The following is a 13407-nucleotide window of genomic DNA, read 5'->3' as shown; positions in this document are numbered from 1 at the left end:
AGGAGCCCCCCCAGAAATGTCTATTCATTTAAGCAACGTATTTTCTCAAGTCAGTGGCTTTCAAGAAAGTAATTTTCATCGATTTTGAGAGGGATCTAGGGTGACTTGTAATGGAGATTGGTTGGGCTTGGCTGTAGCAGGTTATAAGGCATTTTATGTGTCATTTTATGTCCTTTTTGAGTAAGAAATGAGCAGCTGCTCTGCCCTGGTAGATGCAACTTGCAGCCCACCTTGCAAGTGCTCCTCAACTGGTTGTCAACTAGCTGTCCCAGGGGTGCATGGGGAGGTGTATCACAGTTTGCCACCCTGAGAGAGGGAGACATCCTACTCAAACCAGATCATTCCTCCTCTCTCCTGGTCCCTAGAGCTGGGCCATCCCTGGCTGTGGGCTCTGGTGCAGTCAAGGAGTGGCACAAACCCCCTGTTTCTGCTGGTTGCTGAGTTATCAGATGGGAAATTGCAATGATCTGCAGGTGTCCAGGTTGACTTGTTTGACCAGGAAAAAGTGCTGTAGATGATGCAGTGTGGAGGGAATTGCAGAAAGGAAGAGATGGTTTGGGGAGAGCCTCTTCCAGGTGGATGTTTGCAGCACTCAGCATTTGCATGTGGGTTTTGCTCAGTGAACCTTCTTGCATCCCCTTAGAAAACCTTTCCCTAAATCCTCTGTCCCTGGTTAAAATTTTAAAGGAAAGACCTTCATCCAGCCCTTCTGTGTATAGCTGTGATGTGACCTGTGCTCTGCATCCATGTCCTTTGGGAATTCGGTCTGCAAAGTCAGCTGAGGGGATCTGGGATGTCTCAGTCCCCAAATGGGTTTTGGTGCTAGTGTTTGTGAGGATAGAGCTCTCCTGTGGGGAATTATTTCTCATCTGCTTGTTCTTCACTTCCATGCATCTTCTTTCTCTCTCCATCCCTTAACTCTCTCTCCCACTGAAGTGGATTCAGTGGGACACTGTGAGTGGGAACTGTGGACTCTCATTGATGTACTTATTGCAACTTTTTGTGTGCTGAGGGCAGAAATCTGAATTAAAAGCCAGTTTGATTTGCCACAAGTGAACAGAAAAAAAAAACGTGTGGTGTTGCCAGCATTTGATACTGTCACTGCTTTACAAAGGGAGGAGATTCTTGGCTTTGATTTCCCTGGCTCTGAGGCTTGGCAGACATGGAAGATAACCTCTGGGCACGATGCAAGGAAGATCTTTGAGATTAGAATGGTTTGTCTCAGACTTTAGGAGAGGGAAGTTGTTACATCAGTCTCATCCCTGTGGCATGCAGTGAGAGCAAAAGACATGGAATAAGATGAATAAGGAGGTCTCAGCTCCTCTGAAGCCTTCAGCAGAAGGATTTTTGCACAGGACCAATACCCTGTGCCCTCTGTCTGCTGGTGTGTCAGCACCAACACCTGTCCACCCTGGGGAGGGACATTTTCTCCATGGCTGGCAGAAGGTACCAGGGCTGGGGGCTGCCTCAGAGCACACAAACACATGGAAGTGTTCAAGGACAGGTTGGATGGGACTTGGAGCAACCTGGGCTAGTGAAAGTTTGGAACAAGGTGAGTTTTAAGGTCCCTTCCAACCCCAACCTGGTCTAGTGAAAGACTGGAATAAGATGAGCTTTAAGGTTTCTTCCAACCCCAACCTGGTCTAGTGAAAGATTGGAATAAGATGAGCTTTAAGGTTTCTTCCAACCCCAACCTGGTCTAGTGAAAGGTTGAAACAAGATGAGCTTTAAGGTCTCTTCCAAGCCAAACCAGTCTCATTCTAAGGCAGCTCAGTCCATACCTCTGGGAAGTTGTATGTCAGAAGTTTCTCTGAAGTGGGAGGTTAACCCAAAGATGGAAAGGGTGACCAAGTCTTCATTCACCAGTCATGGCTTGGTTTGGGTAAAACATAAGAGCAGGAATCAGTGCTCACACCGAGCACTCTGCCTCTTGCCTTGCCTGAGACTCCAGGCAAGTTCCTGCTCTCACTTCTGCTACACAGCTTCCCCAGACCAGTAGGGAGGGTCAGCAGGGCTGCTCTGCAGTCACACTGTGGTGGGGACTGCACCAGCAACTGCATCAGAAAATGATTCCCAGCCTTGTGCTCAGTGCTGCAGTGCCCAGAGCCAAGAGCTGAGCCTGCAGCACATTCTGGCCACACTTACAGCTCTAACAGCATGTTGGGCTGTTGTTAAACAAAGAGAAGGTTTCTGGGCAGAGATAGGGATCAAAATAACAGCCTAAGCAGCTTTCAGATGGGGATGAAATTCCCACCCTAGCAAGGGGCCCAGGCCAAGCTAGCAGTGGGGTTTACAGGCTGCTCAGGCAGATCAACACCCGGTGACTTCCTCGGGTTGCACATCCCCTTGGAGAACGGAAACACTGATATGGCTCTGGCCAGGGAAGTTTCCAAGCAGTTTGTGAAAGCTGAGCAGCTGATAAACCATTAGGAGAAGAAATCCATCCTTTAAATGCATTCCTGAGGTTATCAGCAAGGCTTGGCGAAGGTTTCTCCCTGTCAACATGTACCTGCTCTGCTGCCAGCAGTGTTCAGGGAGCCACAGCTTTGTAAAGCAATCTCAGGTACTTCCTTGCTTCTGAGAATGAGGAATTTGCCCTGTCAGAGGTGGTTCTGGCTAGTGTTGGGGAAGGAGTTGCTACCAGGTCTGAAGATCTTGGAAGATACTTGTCCTGAAGGACTATTTCATGTTCAGATTGAAAGAACATTATTGTGGGAAATGATAGTCCTGTTCATACTAATCCAACCTCTTCCCCTATGGGTAAGGTCTGCATAGAGCTGTATAGCTCCTTGACTGGAAGGAAGGGAGGAGACAAGGATGCCCACAGGGAAAGGAGGTAAGAGCCAGAACCCAACTGTCTCCAGTAGAAAGGATATTCCACACCTTTACCTATTAGCAGCCAGTCCCAAGCTGCCCCAGAGACACACCAGGGCTCACCAGCCTTGTTTTCAAGTGTCCAAAATGCACTATCACAGTACCACTCCAGGGACTGTACAAAGCCCTCACATACCTTCCATTATCATTGTCACTGGAAGTGCCTTCCTTGCATCCCTCTCACTGGCAAGGCCATCTGCACAGCAGGGAGAGGCACAGTTGCTTTCAGGATGGATCTTCATCCTCAGATGGCAGATGCAAACCCTCCATCCTCTTCATTCAATAGTGCCAGGTCCTGTTTGTTGCTATCACTCCTGTTGTAGAATTTAGGTGAAGGCACCTGGTGTAGGAAAGGGTGGAGGAGGTGGACTCATGGTCTGTATCTCCTGGTTGTATCACACTGGTTTGGAAGGGGTGATAGATACCAGCCACATCTGGAGACTCCAGATGTCATTGGAGGCTGTCAGAGGAGCAGTGTACCAGGCTGTGAAAGGGCAGGAGAGCATCCCAACTGGTTTCTTTTAGAAGAGCTCTCTTTGTAGGATTGCAGTCCAGTGCTGGCAAATCACTTGTTTAACCACTAAAGCCACTTAGATACCTCAGAGCTCACACCTATGTGGAGAAGATGCATTTCAGCTCAGTGCACAAAAAGTTCCCATGTTTCAGTATGACTATTTTAGGGGCTTGCAGAGGGGGAGGGAAGGGTGGGGGGGAGGAATCCTGACCCACCTTCACAACCAGTGTGTTTCTCTCCCCAGCGCCTGGTGCGGATGAACATGCCAATATCTCCGGAGGATTTAACTGTCCACTTCACCTCCACCCTGATGGCTCTGATCCGCACTGCCCTGGAGATCAAACTAGCCTCAGGTGAGAGGAGGGGATGTCTGAGGGCATGCCTGGGTCATCTGGAGGATACAGCAAGGAAACTGAGGGTGGTTCAGCTCCTGTACTGCCATGCCATGGTCACACAGGGGTTAGGGAAACTAAGGGCACATCCAGGCATGTTCTTCATTATGCTACAGTAGGAAAAAACCACAACCAAAAAGTGCCAAGAAGGGACTGATGCACTATGTGGCCTCTTCCAGAGCTTTTCCATAGCTTTGCCAGCCTCCAGCTTGTGTCTTGCAGGATGGGAGAGCTATTTCTATCATCTGAGCATCAGAAAACCAGAAACTGCAGTTTGCTGAGAGCACATGTGGCTCAAGCTCCAACTTCTCTGTTGGCTTCATGTCCTCCTGGAACCACAGAAATTCTGCCCCAGGTGGAAATCCTCTTTCCTATTGCCTGCTATCCCAGCTTCTAAGGACAAGGTTCTCCTTAGGGCAGGCATAGAGGGGTCCTGAGCATCACTCTGCCTTTGGGGTGGCATCCCTGGTGATGAGATGTGAACTGTGGCTATCCCAGCTGAGAGCTCTCAGAGGAGAAGCTCTGTGCGTGTGCTCCTTGCTGTCTAACAGAAACAAGAATTTCAACACCTCTTTTCTTAACTATTCCAGCATGGGGCAAAACCAGCCCTTCCTCCCTGCTTTCTCTCTGCTGGCAGCAAAGCAGTGACTGCAAATGCTGTGAACCACGTTCTGCCTTGAGATAAAATTGAATTATTTAAGTGGTTAATCAGGCGTTTACTTGACTTCCCAATTAAACTTTGCAATGTAATGAAATACATTGGCCCTTTCTCTGGGTCATTACCCCAGTTAATCAGGCTGGCTGGGGTCACAAGCGAGGCATGCCTGGCCAGGGCACTTTTATACCTAATTTAAAAGCTAACAGGAGGTAACAAAGCTCTTACGAGGAAAGGGCACGGCAGGGTTAGGTCATTGTGCTTTCCTAAGTGGCTTTAAGCCAGACATGCAACCTTCCTCTGTTAATTACCTCCCCTGCATGTTGCTTAGATTTTGCCTTTGATGCTTTGAGTAGGTACTGCTGGGACAGACAAAATTTGGAGGTCACTGGGACTCCCCTAGGGATTGACACCAAGGAATAGACAGTTGTTTCTAAGGATGCATTCAGGACTTGCTGTGACTTTAAGGGCCAACTCCTTATTTCAGGAACAGCTTCTACATAAGGATGCTGAGAGTTTGTGTTATTGTAGGTTTCCTATTACCTGTCAGCAATGGTCATTTAAACAGCCTTTTTCAACTGGAAAAATTTCCCCCCACCTCTTATTTGGCTACAAGCTACAAGGGAGCCAGAGGAGAGCTCAGCTAATAGCACTAGATTCTTTCTAAGGTTTTTATCTGCTGTCGGGTGTGAAGGTTTGACCTGTTTTCTTGTTATGAGCTCATTTGAATAGGTTTCATGTGCTACATTTAATTGAGTCTTTACTGAGACTAAGAGGCCCTTAATAAACCTTCCCTAATGAATTTCCGTGTGGGAGTTCAAACCACCATGTAGCAGAGCACCCACAGCCTCCTCCCATTACTTTTCTCTTAGCAAAATAATCTCTGTCATTCAGCTGAACTACTTAATTGTCTCTTGTGTGGTGCATTCAGCTGGGAGCTGCCCTGTTGGCTTACACAGGCTTTAATCACTTTCCACTTGAGCATTAAGACCTCACTTTGGCCCTTTGAACAGTGCTGCTTTGTTCAGCTCTTCCTGGTTTACCTTGTGATGGAGCTGCTGGTACAGACTAGTGAGCTCATGTCTTGTTGCCAGAGATTTTTGGAAGAGTTGTTGGTGGAGAGTGTTTGTAACCATTGATCTGTGGAAGGTATCCCTGCCCATGGCAGGGGGTTGGAACTGGATGATCCTTAAGGTCCCTTCCAATCTAAACCAGTCTGGAATTCATGTCCTGCACCTCAGACCATGTGTTCTGCATCCCACCTGGGAGGTGCTGCTGCTTTCAGTGAGCACTACCCAGTGCCCCAAACAATCAGGCACCTGCAATTAGGTGGAATAAGTCTGAGCTGAAGTTTAAGCCCCAAGTAACAGCAGAGGGTCAGCAGGTTGAGGCAATGATGGTCCTGCTGAGTTCACACACTTCTGTCACAGAGGAGGTCACTGATTCTCTTCACAACAGCTGTGCTGGCTCAGCCTTCTCAAGGAATGGGAAGGGGGATGCAAATGTTGGTATGTGCTGGCAGGACAAGGGGTTTCACTCTTCTCCCTCTGCCTCTTTCTCTCCCCTCCCTTTCTGCAGGTGGTGTTAAGCAGCACCAGTGTGATGCTGAGCTGAGAAAGGAGATCTCCCTGGTTTGGCCCAATCTGTCCCAGAAGACTTTGGATCTGCTGGTGCCTCCTCACAAACGTAAGTGGGTCATTAGCAAGGACCTGACCCATCACACCTGCCTAAAGCCTGGAGTAGGTTTCTCCCTCCTTGCCTGTGCTGTCCCACACTCCCTCTGGGCACACAGTGATCTGAAGGAAGCAGCAAAGAAAGCAAGGGCAGTTCAGCTTCTTGGCATCCTCTGTACTGCCATGCCATGCTCATGTAGAGGTTAGGGAAGCTGAGGGCACATCTAGGCATGTACTTCATTATGATACAGTAGACATCCTATACATAGGGGGGGAAAAACCCAAAACAGTGCCAAGAAAGGTCTGATTCCCTGTGTAGCCTCTTCCAGAGCTTTTCCATAGCTTGGTCAGCCTCCAGTCTGTGCCTTGAAGGATGGGAGGGCAATTTCTCCCATCTGAGCCCCAGAAAACTGGGAGAAAATTACAGTTTGCTGAGAACTTGTAGAATCTAAAGTGAGGTAATTTGGAGTAAAGAACTTTGTGTTGAAGGGAGGTGTCAGAGGGAGGATCAGGCTCTGCTGGTGGTGTCAGGTTTTCCATAGCTTGGTCAGCCTCCAGTCTGTGCCTTGAAGGATGGGAGGGCAATTTCTCCCATCTGAGCCCCAGAAAACTGGGAGAAAATTACAGTTTGCTGAGAACTTGTAGAATCTAAAGTGAGGTAATTTGGAGTAAAGAACTTTGTGTTGAAGGGAGGTGTCAGAGGGAGGATCAGGCTCTGCTGGTGGTGTCAGGTAATAGGAGGCAATAGGCATCTAAAGTGAGGTAATTTGGAGTAAAGAACTTTGTGTTGAAGGGAGGTGTCAGAGGGAGGATCAGGCTCTGCTGGTGGTGTCAGGTAATAGGACAAGAGGCAATAGGCAGAAACATGCACAGGAAGTTCCACCTGAACATGAAGAAAAACTTCTTTCCTGTGCAGTGACTAGGACTGGAACAGATTGCCCAGAGAGGGTGTGGATTCTCCCTCACTGGAGATATTCCAGAACTATCTGGACACAATCCTGTGCCATGTCTTCTGGGCTGACCCTGCTTGAGGAGGGAGGTTGGACCAGATGACCCACTGTGGCCCCTTCCAGCCTGACCCATTCTGTGCTTCTGTGTTACTTAATGATGTCCTGGGTGAATGTGCTGAGAAAATGGAAAGTTTGCCATTATCTTGATTAGCCCAGCCAAGGGCTCTGGGTTCCTGATTAATGAGCAGGAGTGCAGAGCAATAAAGGCTTTGTTAATTAAGAAAAATGAGGGAGATGAGGAGGTACAAATCAGTAGGCAGTGACTGCTTAAATATTTTCCTCCCCTCCTCTCTTGATGCCTATATATATACACACTACTCCACCTCTGCTCCATGGTGAGTGCTCCAGTGCTGTGTGGGGAAGGGCTGGGCACATGGCTCTGAGGGTGAAAGGAGCCATCTGGAAAACTGAAACACTCTTTAAATGTATATTAGCCCATTATGACTGTAATTCAAAGAAGTAGGAATAAGGCTTCTTTGTTGATAAAGAGCTGGCTGTGGGTCTGGTATGAATTTAGCAGTTCTGTCAGCAATGCTTACAATGCCACAGAGGTTTCCTGCCTGGGATTTCTTACAAGATCTCTATGAGTGTTTGCCCCAGCAAGCTAGAGATGGGCCATCCTTCTTGGATTGGAAGGGCAGCAACAGGCAAAGAGCTGAGGAAGTCTGTTGTAACTTTGTCTTTTTTTCTTACCCCCACTTTTCTGTGAGTGTTTTGCCTCATTATTCTAATGTTGCCTCTTCCCCTTCCTTGTTTTCCACACTCCTTTGTTGTTATTTTCGTTCTCTTTGACTTATTCTCCTCCTCCCATCATCCTTCGAATATCTCTGCTGCATTTCACCCTCTGGCAGCTGATGAAATGACTGTGGGGAAGGTCTACGCAGCACTGATGATATTTGACTTCTACAAGCAGAATAAGAACAGCAGAGAACAAGTTCAACCACCTGGAGGCCTGTGCCAGGTACTCAGCCAAGAGGTGTCCTTCTCCATCCTCCCTCTTGGACAGCCACTTCTCCAGCATTGGGCAACTCATGAGGGTCACCTGCTGGATTCATCCAGAATGTCTGGATGCTTCTCCAGTTGGGGGTTGAAAAATGGAAACCTCTCCTGAAAGTCTTTCTCCCTCACAAAATATTAAAAGAAGTTGTTGGAGTTGCATTTTCCAGTAGATTCAGAAAGAGCTTCCCCCAAAAACTGTCAAGGGCCATTTGTCAGGCTATTTTCAGAAGGGACCTAGGAACTGGGGAACACCAAAAGATGTCTTTGGGACGTGCAAGAATTATTGAAAGCTGTTGATAGTTTGGCTATAAAATGTTTAAAGTTACCTTTGAAAATAGGAATTATTCAAAACCCTTGTGACTCTAACAGGTCTGAAGTTATTTTTACAATTTCTTGAAGATATTTCCACACAAGTGGCTTGGGATAGAAAGCTCAGTGGTTTGCATCAGGACAAACTGTCTTCAGGATGATCACCTAGCTGATCTCCAGCATGGCATGGACATGTGTCCCACTGATGGGTGGCTACAGCAGACCCAGTGTCACAAGGAGCCACCTGAATTGCACAGCCCCTCTGGCCACAGCTGTGTGTGAAATCCCTGAGTGCTCTGGTGACCAGAAGAACACTTAGAGGGAAGGGGGTTGCAGTATGACTTGGCTTGTGCAGAGCTGAGGAGTCCCTCAGAGCCTCCTCCAGCTGTGGGCAGGCTGGGGATGGCTTTCTGCTGGGCTCATCTCCCAGGGTGGCAAAGTGAACATATAATTAACTAGGAAAAGCACTGCAGCCCATCACAGCTCTGATAATCTTCTTCCCTTGTACTTGGCAGCCTGGACCAGTGTCACTCTTCCACCCCTTGAAGGCCACTCTGGAGCAAACCCAACCTGCAGCTTTCAACAACGCCAAGGCCTTCCTCCGCCAGAAGAGCTCAGCCTCCCTCAACAACGGGGGAGCATTGTGAGTACCCCCTGACCTTCCACACAGAGAAGGAGCACCCTGGGGGTGTGCAGCAGCCCAAACCACTGCTGGTTCAGTGGCTCTGGAGATGAGGCAGCACAGCTGGTGGCACCAAGACCAGCAGCTCATTCACACCATGGCTGGGACAATTCCCACTGGGGCCTGGCAAAATGCCTCTGTCTGTCTCTGCCTCCCACTGCAGTTATCCATGTGGTGGTACTGTTGGAGTCTCCAGAGCTGTGTTTTTCCTTAGTGGTCTCCTTTGAATGTTCATGGAGAACTTTCTGTTGTGGCTAGGTGTAAGTAAGGTGAGTTTGCTTACAGGAATTTGGGATCACTGCGAAACAGCCAAACAAATCCTAACCCACCAACCACCACCTCAGTGAGTTCTTGGGAGTCCAAATGTCCTTGGGAACAAAGTCATCCCTCAAACTCATGGCACTTGGTAACAGCAAGAGCTTCTTTAGGCTTGCCATGACAGAATCTGTCTGTTTGGGCAAAATAATCCCTCCACAGAGAGCTTCCCAGACAGTTACAGTAACAGTGATCCTTAATCAATTCTCTGTTTCCTACTCTCCGGGTGACTTTCTTCTGGGTCACAAGCACTATGGATTTTTAGTGATAGACATCTGAGGTTTCAACATCCCAAATAACCCTGATGAGGAAGCCAACATCACCCTTAATGGTGAAACCCAGAGCTATGTGTGCATTCAGTGAAGGACTTCAGTGTGATCACAGGGTCTGACCAATGTCTGAGTGGTCCTGCACACATATCTGGCCTGAACTCCAAAATTCTTCATTCTTTTCATTAGGAATTAAGTCACAGAAGTTGTTTTTCTTAGTAAAATAAAAGAAAAAATGGTGGCTGGTTTGGTTTTCTTGTTCTCATGGGACCTTCAGGCTCTATAGGATGTGGCCCTGGCAAAACTCAGGGGACCTTAGAGCTTCCCCAGCAGCTGTGCCTATCACAAGTGAAACCTCACAGGGTATCTGAGTGGTTTGCCACCATCACAGTGAGTTCAGCAAAACCTCTTTGCAAAAGAGTTAATCTTTTCTCCTCTTTGCCTTGTGCCAGGCCAGCCCCAGAGTGTGGGATCAAGGAGTCCAGTTCCTGGGGGACCCAACGCACCCAGGACGTGTTCTATGAGACCAGGACACCAGCATTTGAGCGAGGCCACTCGGAGGAGATCCCCACTGAGAGGGTGAGAAAAGGGGGAGGAGGGACAGACTGATGGAGAGGCACCAGATTTTAGAACTGGGGGAGAAATTTGTACATTTCAGAAAATGTTTAGATGAAACAGGTGAAGAAGACAAGGTGACATTCATTAAATGGTGGATCTGTCCCTTGAGGCAAGTATTGTTCTGTCTCTTACAACGCCAAGTTTGCTGGAACATGATGGAGATGAACCAAATCTGGTAGCTGTCCATGTGGACATGTTTTTCATGGATTTCAGTCTTGCTGCAATAGGTGCCCTAAGGTTATCTCTTCCCATTGTCTCAATCCCATTGTCATCATTGTCCCAACTCAGCTGAGAGGTTTTACAGGTCAGAGCTGGGGCTCATGGCTGGTGGAGCAGCTTGGCCCACTGCAGTCCTTGTTGAAGACAGAGTAGGCAGAGTAACCTGTGCATTCCACAGCTCTTCATTTACTCTCTTTCCCATCGCAACATCTCTTCACAATACAGTCAAGCTTAGCAGAAGCATGCTCAGATGACAGCTGCAAAGCTGATAGTCATGTTCTGGCTACTGAAATCATTCCATGTTTCCATCAGGTGGTAGAAATGAGGGAAATCAGCCCCACAGTTGCCAATGGAGAGCACCAACCAGGCCTGGAGAGCCAGGGCCGGGCAGCTTCCATGCCACGCCTGGCTGCAGAAACTCAGGTGAGTGAGGGACACTATACTGCTGGGACAGACTGAGAGTGGATCAAGAACTCAGTGTCTTCCCTCTGCTTGTTGTGTTGCTTGTGAATGCTAGTTTTAGAAGATGTTTGCTGATCTAGAGACAGGAAAGCAACCTTTGTGCTTGGATGGCAGGTGTTTGTGTGCAGTCACAGCACTGTCCCCAGTTTTACTCATCCTGGTTGCAGCAAAAAGCAGCCCAGAGCAATCCCTCTGGCTGGGTACATAACTAATGCCTACCCACCCAAGGGTGTCCTGATTAACTGGGGACAGTGCTACTTGCCAGCCAGGATTCCTGAAAGGCATATGTTTCCCATTGCCAGTTGTGTGCCATCTATCCAACCAGCCAGACAAAGCAAACTCCTGTGCCCTAGCCTTGAAAACAGCTGGAGATGTGCTGTGGCTCTCTTAGATGCATTGAGTAGGTACAGGGACTAGCAGGGAGCCTGTGCCTGGAATGCTGCATTGGGACACTAAGTATCCTCCCTGGTTTTTCTCTTCCCACAGTAGTCAGCACATACTGTACTGAGTCTTTGGCCTGTAAAATGGTGTTTGAGGATTTCCCTTGTTTAGCTTTTTCTAAAGAAATCTCATCACTAGAGTTGACTTTTACAGCAACTTGTGGACCCTGTTAACGTGTAGGATGTCACAGATCATTTTGGGCCATTTCACATGTTCCTTGCTAACTGTCCTACCTCTTGAGTGTCAGAACTTCTCACCACTCATGTCATGTCTCATGCCAAGGGCCTGATTCATACAGTCAGGAGGGAGCAGTCTGGGCTTGGGGACTGTTTGCATTGCTCTCCATGGGAAGCAGAATGTGAAAGATCTGCTGCACCCTAAAACTAAAAGCCTGTGTGGCAGACACAGCAAGAGCTCCAACAGATAGGATCTTTATGCTGACATCCTGGGGCTGGCACAGGCTGCCCCTCACTGGCTAGTGGATTTCCCAGCTGGCTTCAGAAACTGCAGCCTTTGTGTGAGCACTGGGATTCTCTCTGTTATCAGGAGCACCACTCAACATGCTTAATGAAAGCAACAGACCCCAAAGCAACCCCATTCTCCCTCCCTTCCCCCTTCCCAGAACAAAGTTGTCCTTTATTCTAGACCACAAGTAGTATGTTTCCTTCCATGGCAATGCAGTTGGCAGCAGGAGGAGCCTTTCCTTGAGAAACTCCTCTCCATGGCAGGCAGATACCTGCAGAAGTGAGTGTCCCTGGCAGCATGGCAGTGTCTGTTCCCCAGGGCACTGCTATCCTCAGGGAAGTGCCCATTTGGTTGTGAATCAGGCCTGGAATATCAGAGCAGACCTAACCTCATTTAATAATACAATGTTTTGGTGTTGTAGCTTTGGGTGAATAACTGATGTACTTTCTGTGTGTCTCCCCCTTCCATGCCCTCCCTCTCACATGCTGCTCTGCCCTCCCCCAAACCTTTGAGTTCCTTCTAACTCTTCTTTGCACTGCTTTCTGTTCCCTGATGCCTCCCTTTCTGTTTGCCTCTCACCCCTCTGTCTTTTTACGTTCCACTTCTGTTACAAAATACCTTCCTGCGTTTTCACCCTCACCTCCCCCTTCCCTCTTTGCTGCCCTCCCCTCATCACCTCCCTCCCTTGTCGTCATGGTGTCTGCTGCACATCTGATGTCTGACCCTGGCTGTACTGTGGGGCTGCTTCAAATAATGTCTCTCATCTTGTCCGACTTGTTTGCAGAGGAGCACAGCACGGTCACCTGGGAGTTACCTAGCAGTATGTAGTTTGCACTAAGTTGTACCCTCTTCATCTTCAGATATGATTAACCTTCCTTAACCCTTGAACTTTTCTCTCCCCTTCTCATCTGGAGTCCAATGTCACACTGATGCAGTGGCTGTCTCTCCCCCTGGGCCCACGGTCGCACGCCGCACGCTCCAACGGGGGTTGTCTCTTTGGTTCTTTGGTTTGCTTCTCCATTGGGTTCTCTCTGCCTCCCTGCACAGGGATTTAGGAAGCAAAACCAATCAGTTTGGTAATGCAATTAGTAGCTCTCTGAATGGGTGTGGTATAGCCCCCTGAGGCTTTTGGGGAGGCTGTGGCTTGTTACCATCACAAGAGCATTGCCAGGAGTTATGGAAAGGGGTTTCATTGCTTTGCTACTTCCCCTTAGTCCACTGGGGACTTATCCCTGGAATAAGTGCAGAAGCAGGACCAAAGCCCAAAGATAAATGTCTATTTTGGATCAATTTGGCGGATTTTTGTTGGGAATTTTCTCTTGCCTTCTTCCTGCCAGCTCCTGTACGGATTTTGAAAGTCTGGTTAAATGTTTTTAGTGGGAAGTACTTTCACTCTTCACATTTTTGCCCATCCAGTTTACAGAGCTCCCTGTCTCCCTCCAGCTTCAGGCTCAGCAGGACAAACATGAAGCTCTTCAGTATAATTTCATGTCCACACAGTAAGGTGACA

At 48.3% G+C, this 13407-nt stretch overlaps 1 protein-coding gene across 1 annotated transcript in view; it reads left to right on the top strand.

Annotated features, from left to right (window-relative positions):
- LOC103798898 (voltage-dependent N-type calcium channel subunit alpha-1B-like) overlaps positions 1-10952 on the top strand; it is a gene marked incomplete at both ends in the record, with an annotated part of 44807 nt that extends 33855 nt beyond the window's left edge. Inside the window, 6 exons of the mRNA XM_009071182.1 lie at positions 3633-3741; positions 6014-6121; positions 7970-8079; positions 8942-9069; positions 10145-10271; positions 10842-10952. Of these exons, the coding sequence (XP_009069430.1) occupies positions 3633-3741; positions 6014-6121; positions 7970-8079; positions 8942-9069; positions 10145-10271; positions 10842-10952 (693 nt within the window). The remainder of the gene's footprint in view (positions 1-3632; positions 3742-6013; positions 6122-7969; positions 8080-8941; positions 9070-10144; positions 10272-10841) is intronic.
- Positions 10953-13407: the final 2455 nt, after the last annotated feature.

This window comes from Acanthisitta chloris, unplaced genomic scaffold (genome assembly GCF_000695815.1).
Source record: "Acanthisitta chloris isolate BGI_N310 unplaced genomic scaffold, ASM69581v1 scaffold353, whole genome shotgun sequence".
NCBI classification, from domain to species: Eukaryota; Metazoa; Chordata; class Aves; order Passeriformes; family Acanthisittidae; genus Acanthisitta; species Acanthisitta chloris.
The sequence above is the reverse complement of the archived record's forward strand: the minus strand, read 5'-3'. Positions and strand labels throughout refer to the sequence as shown.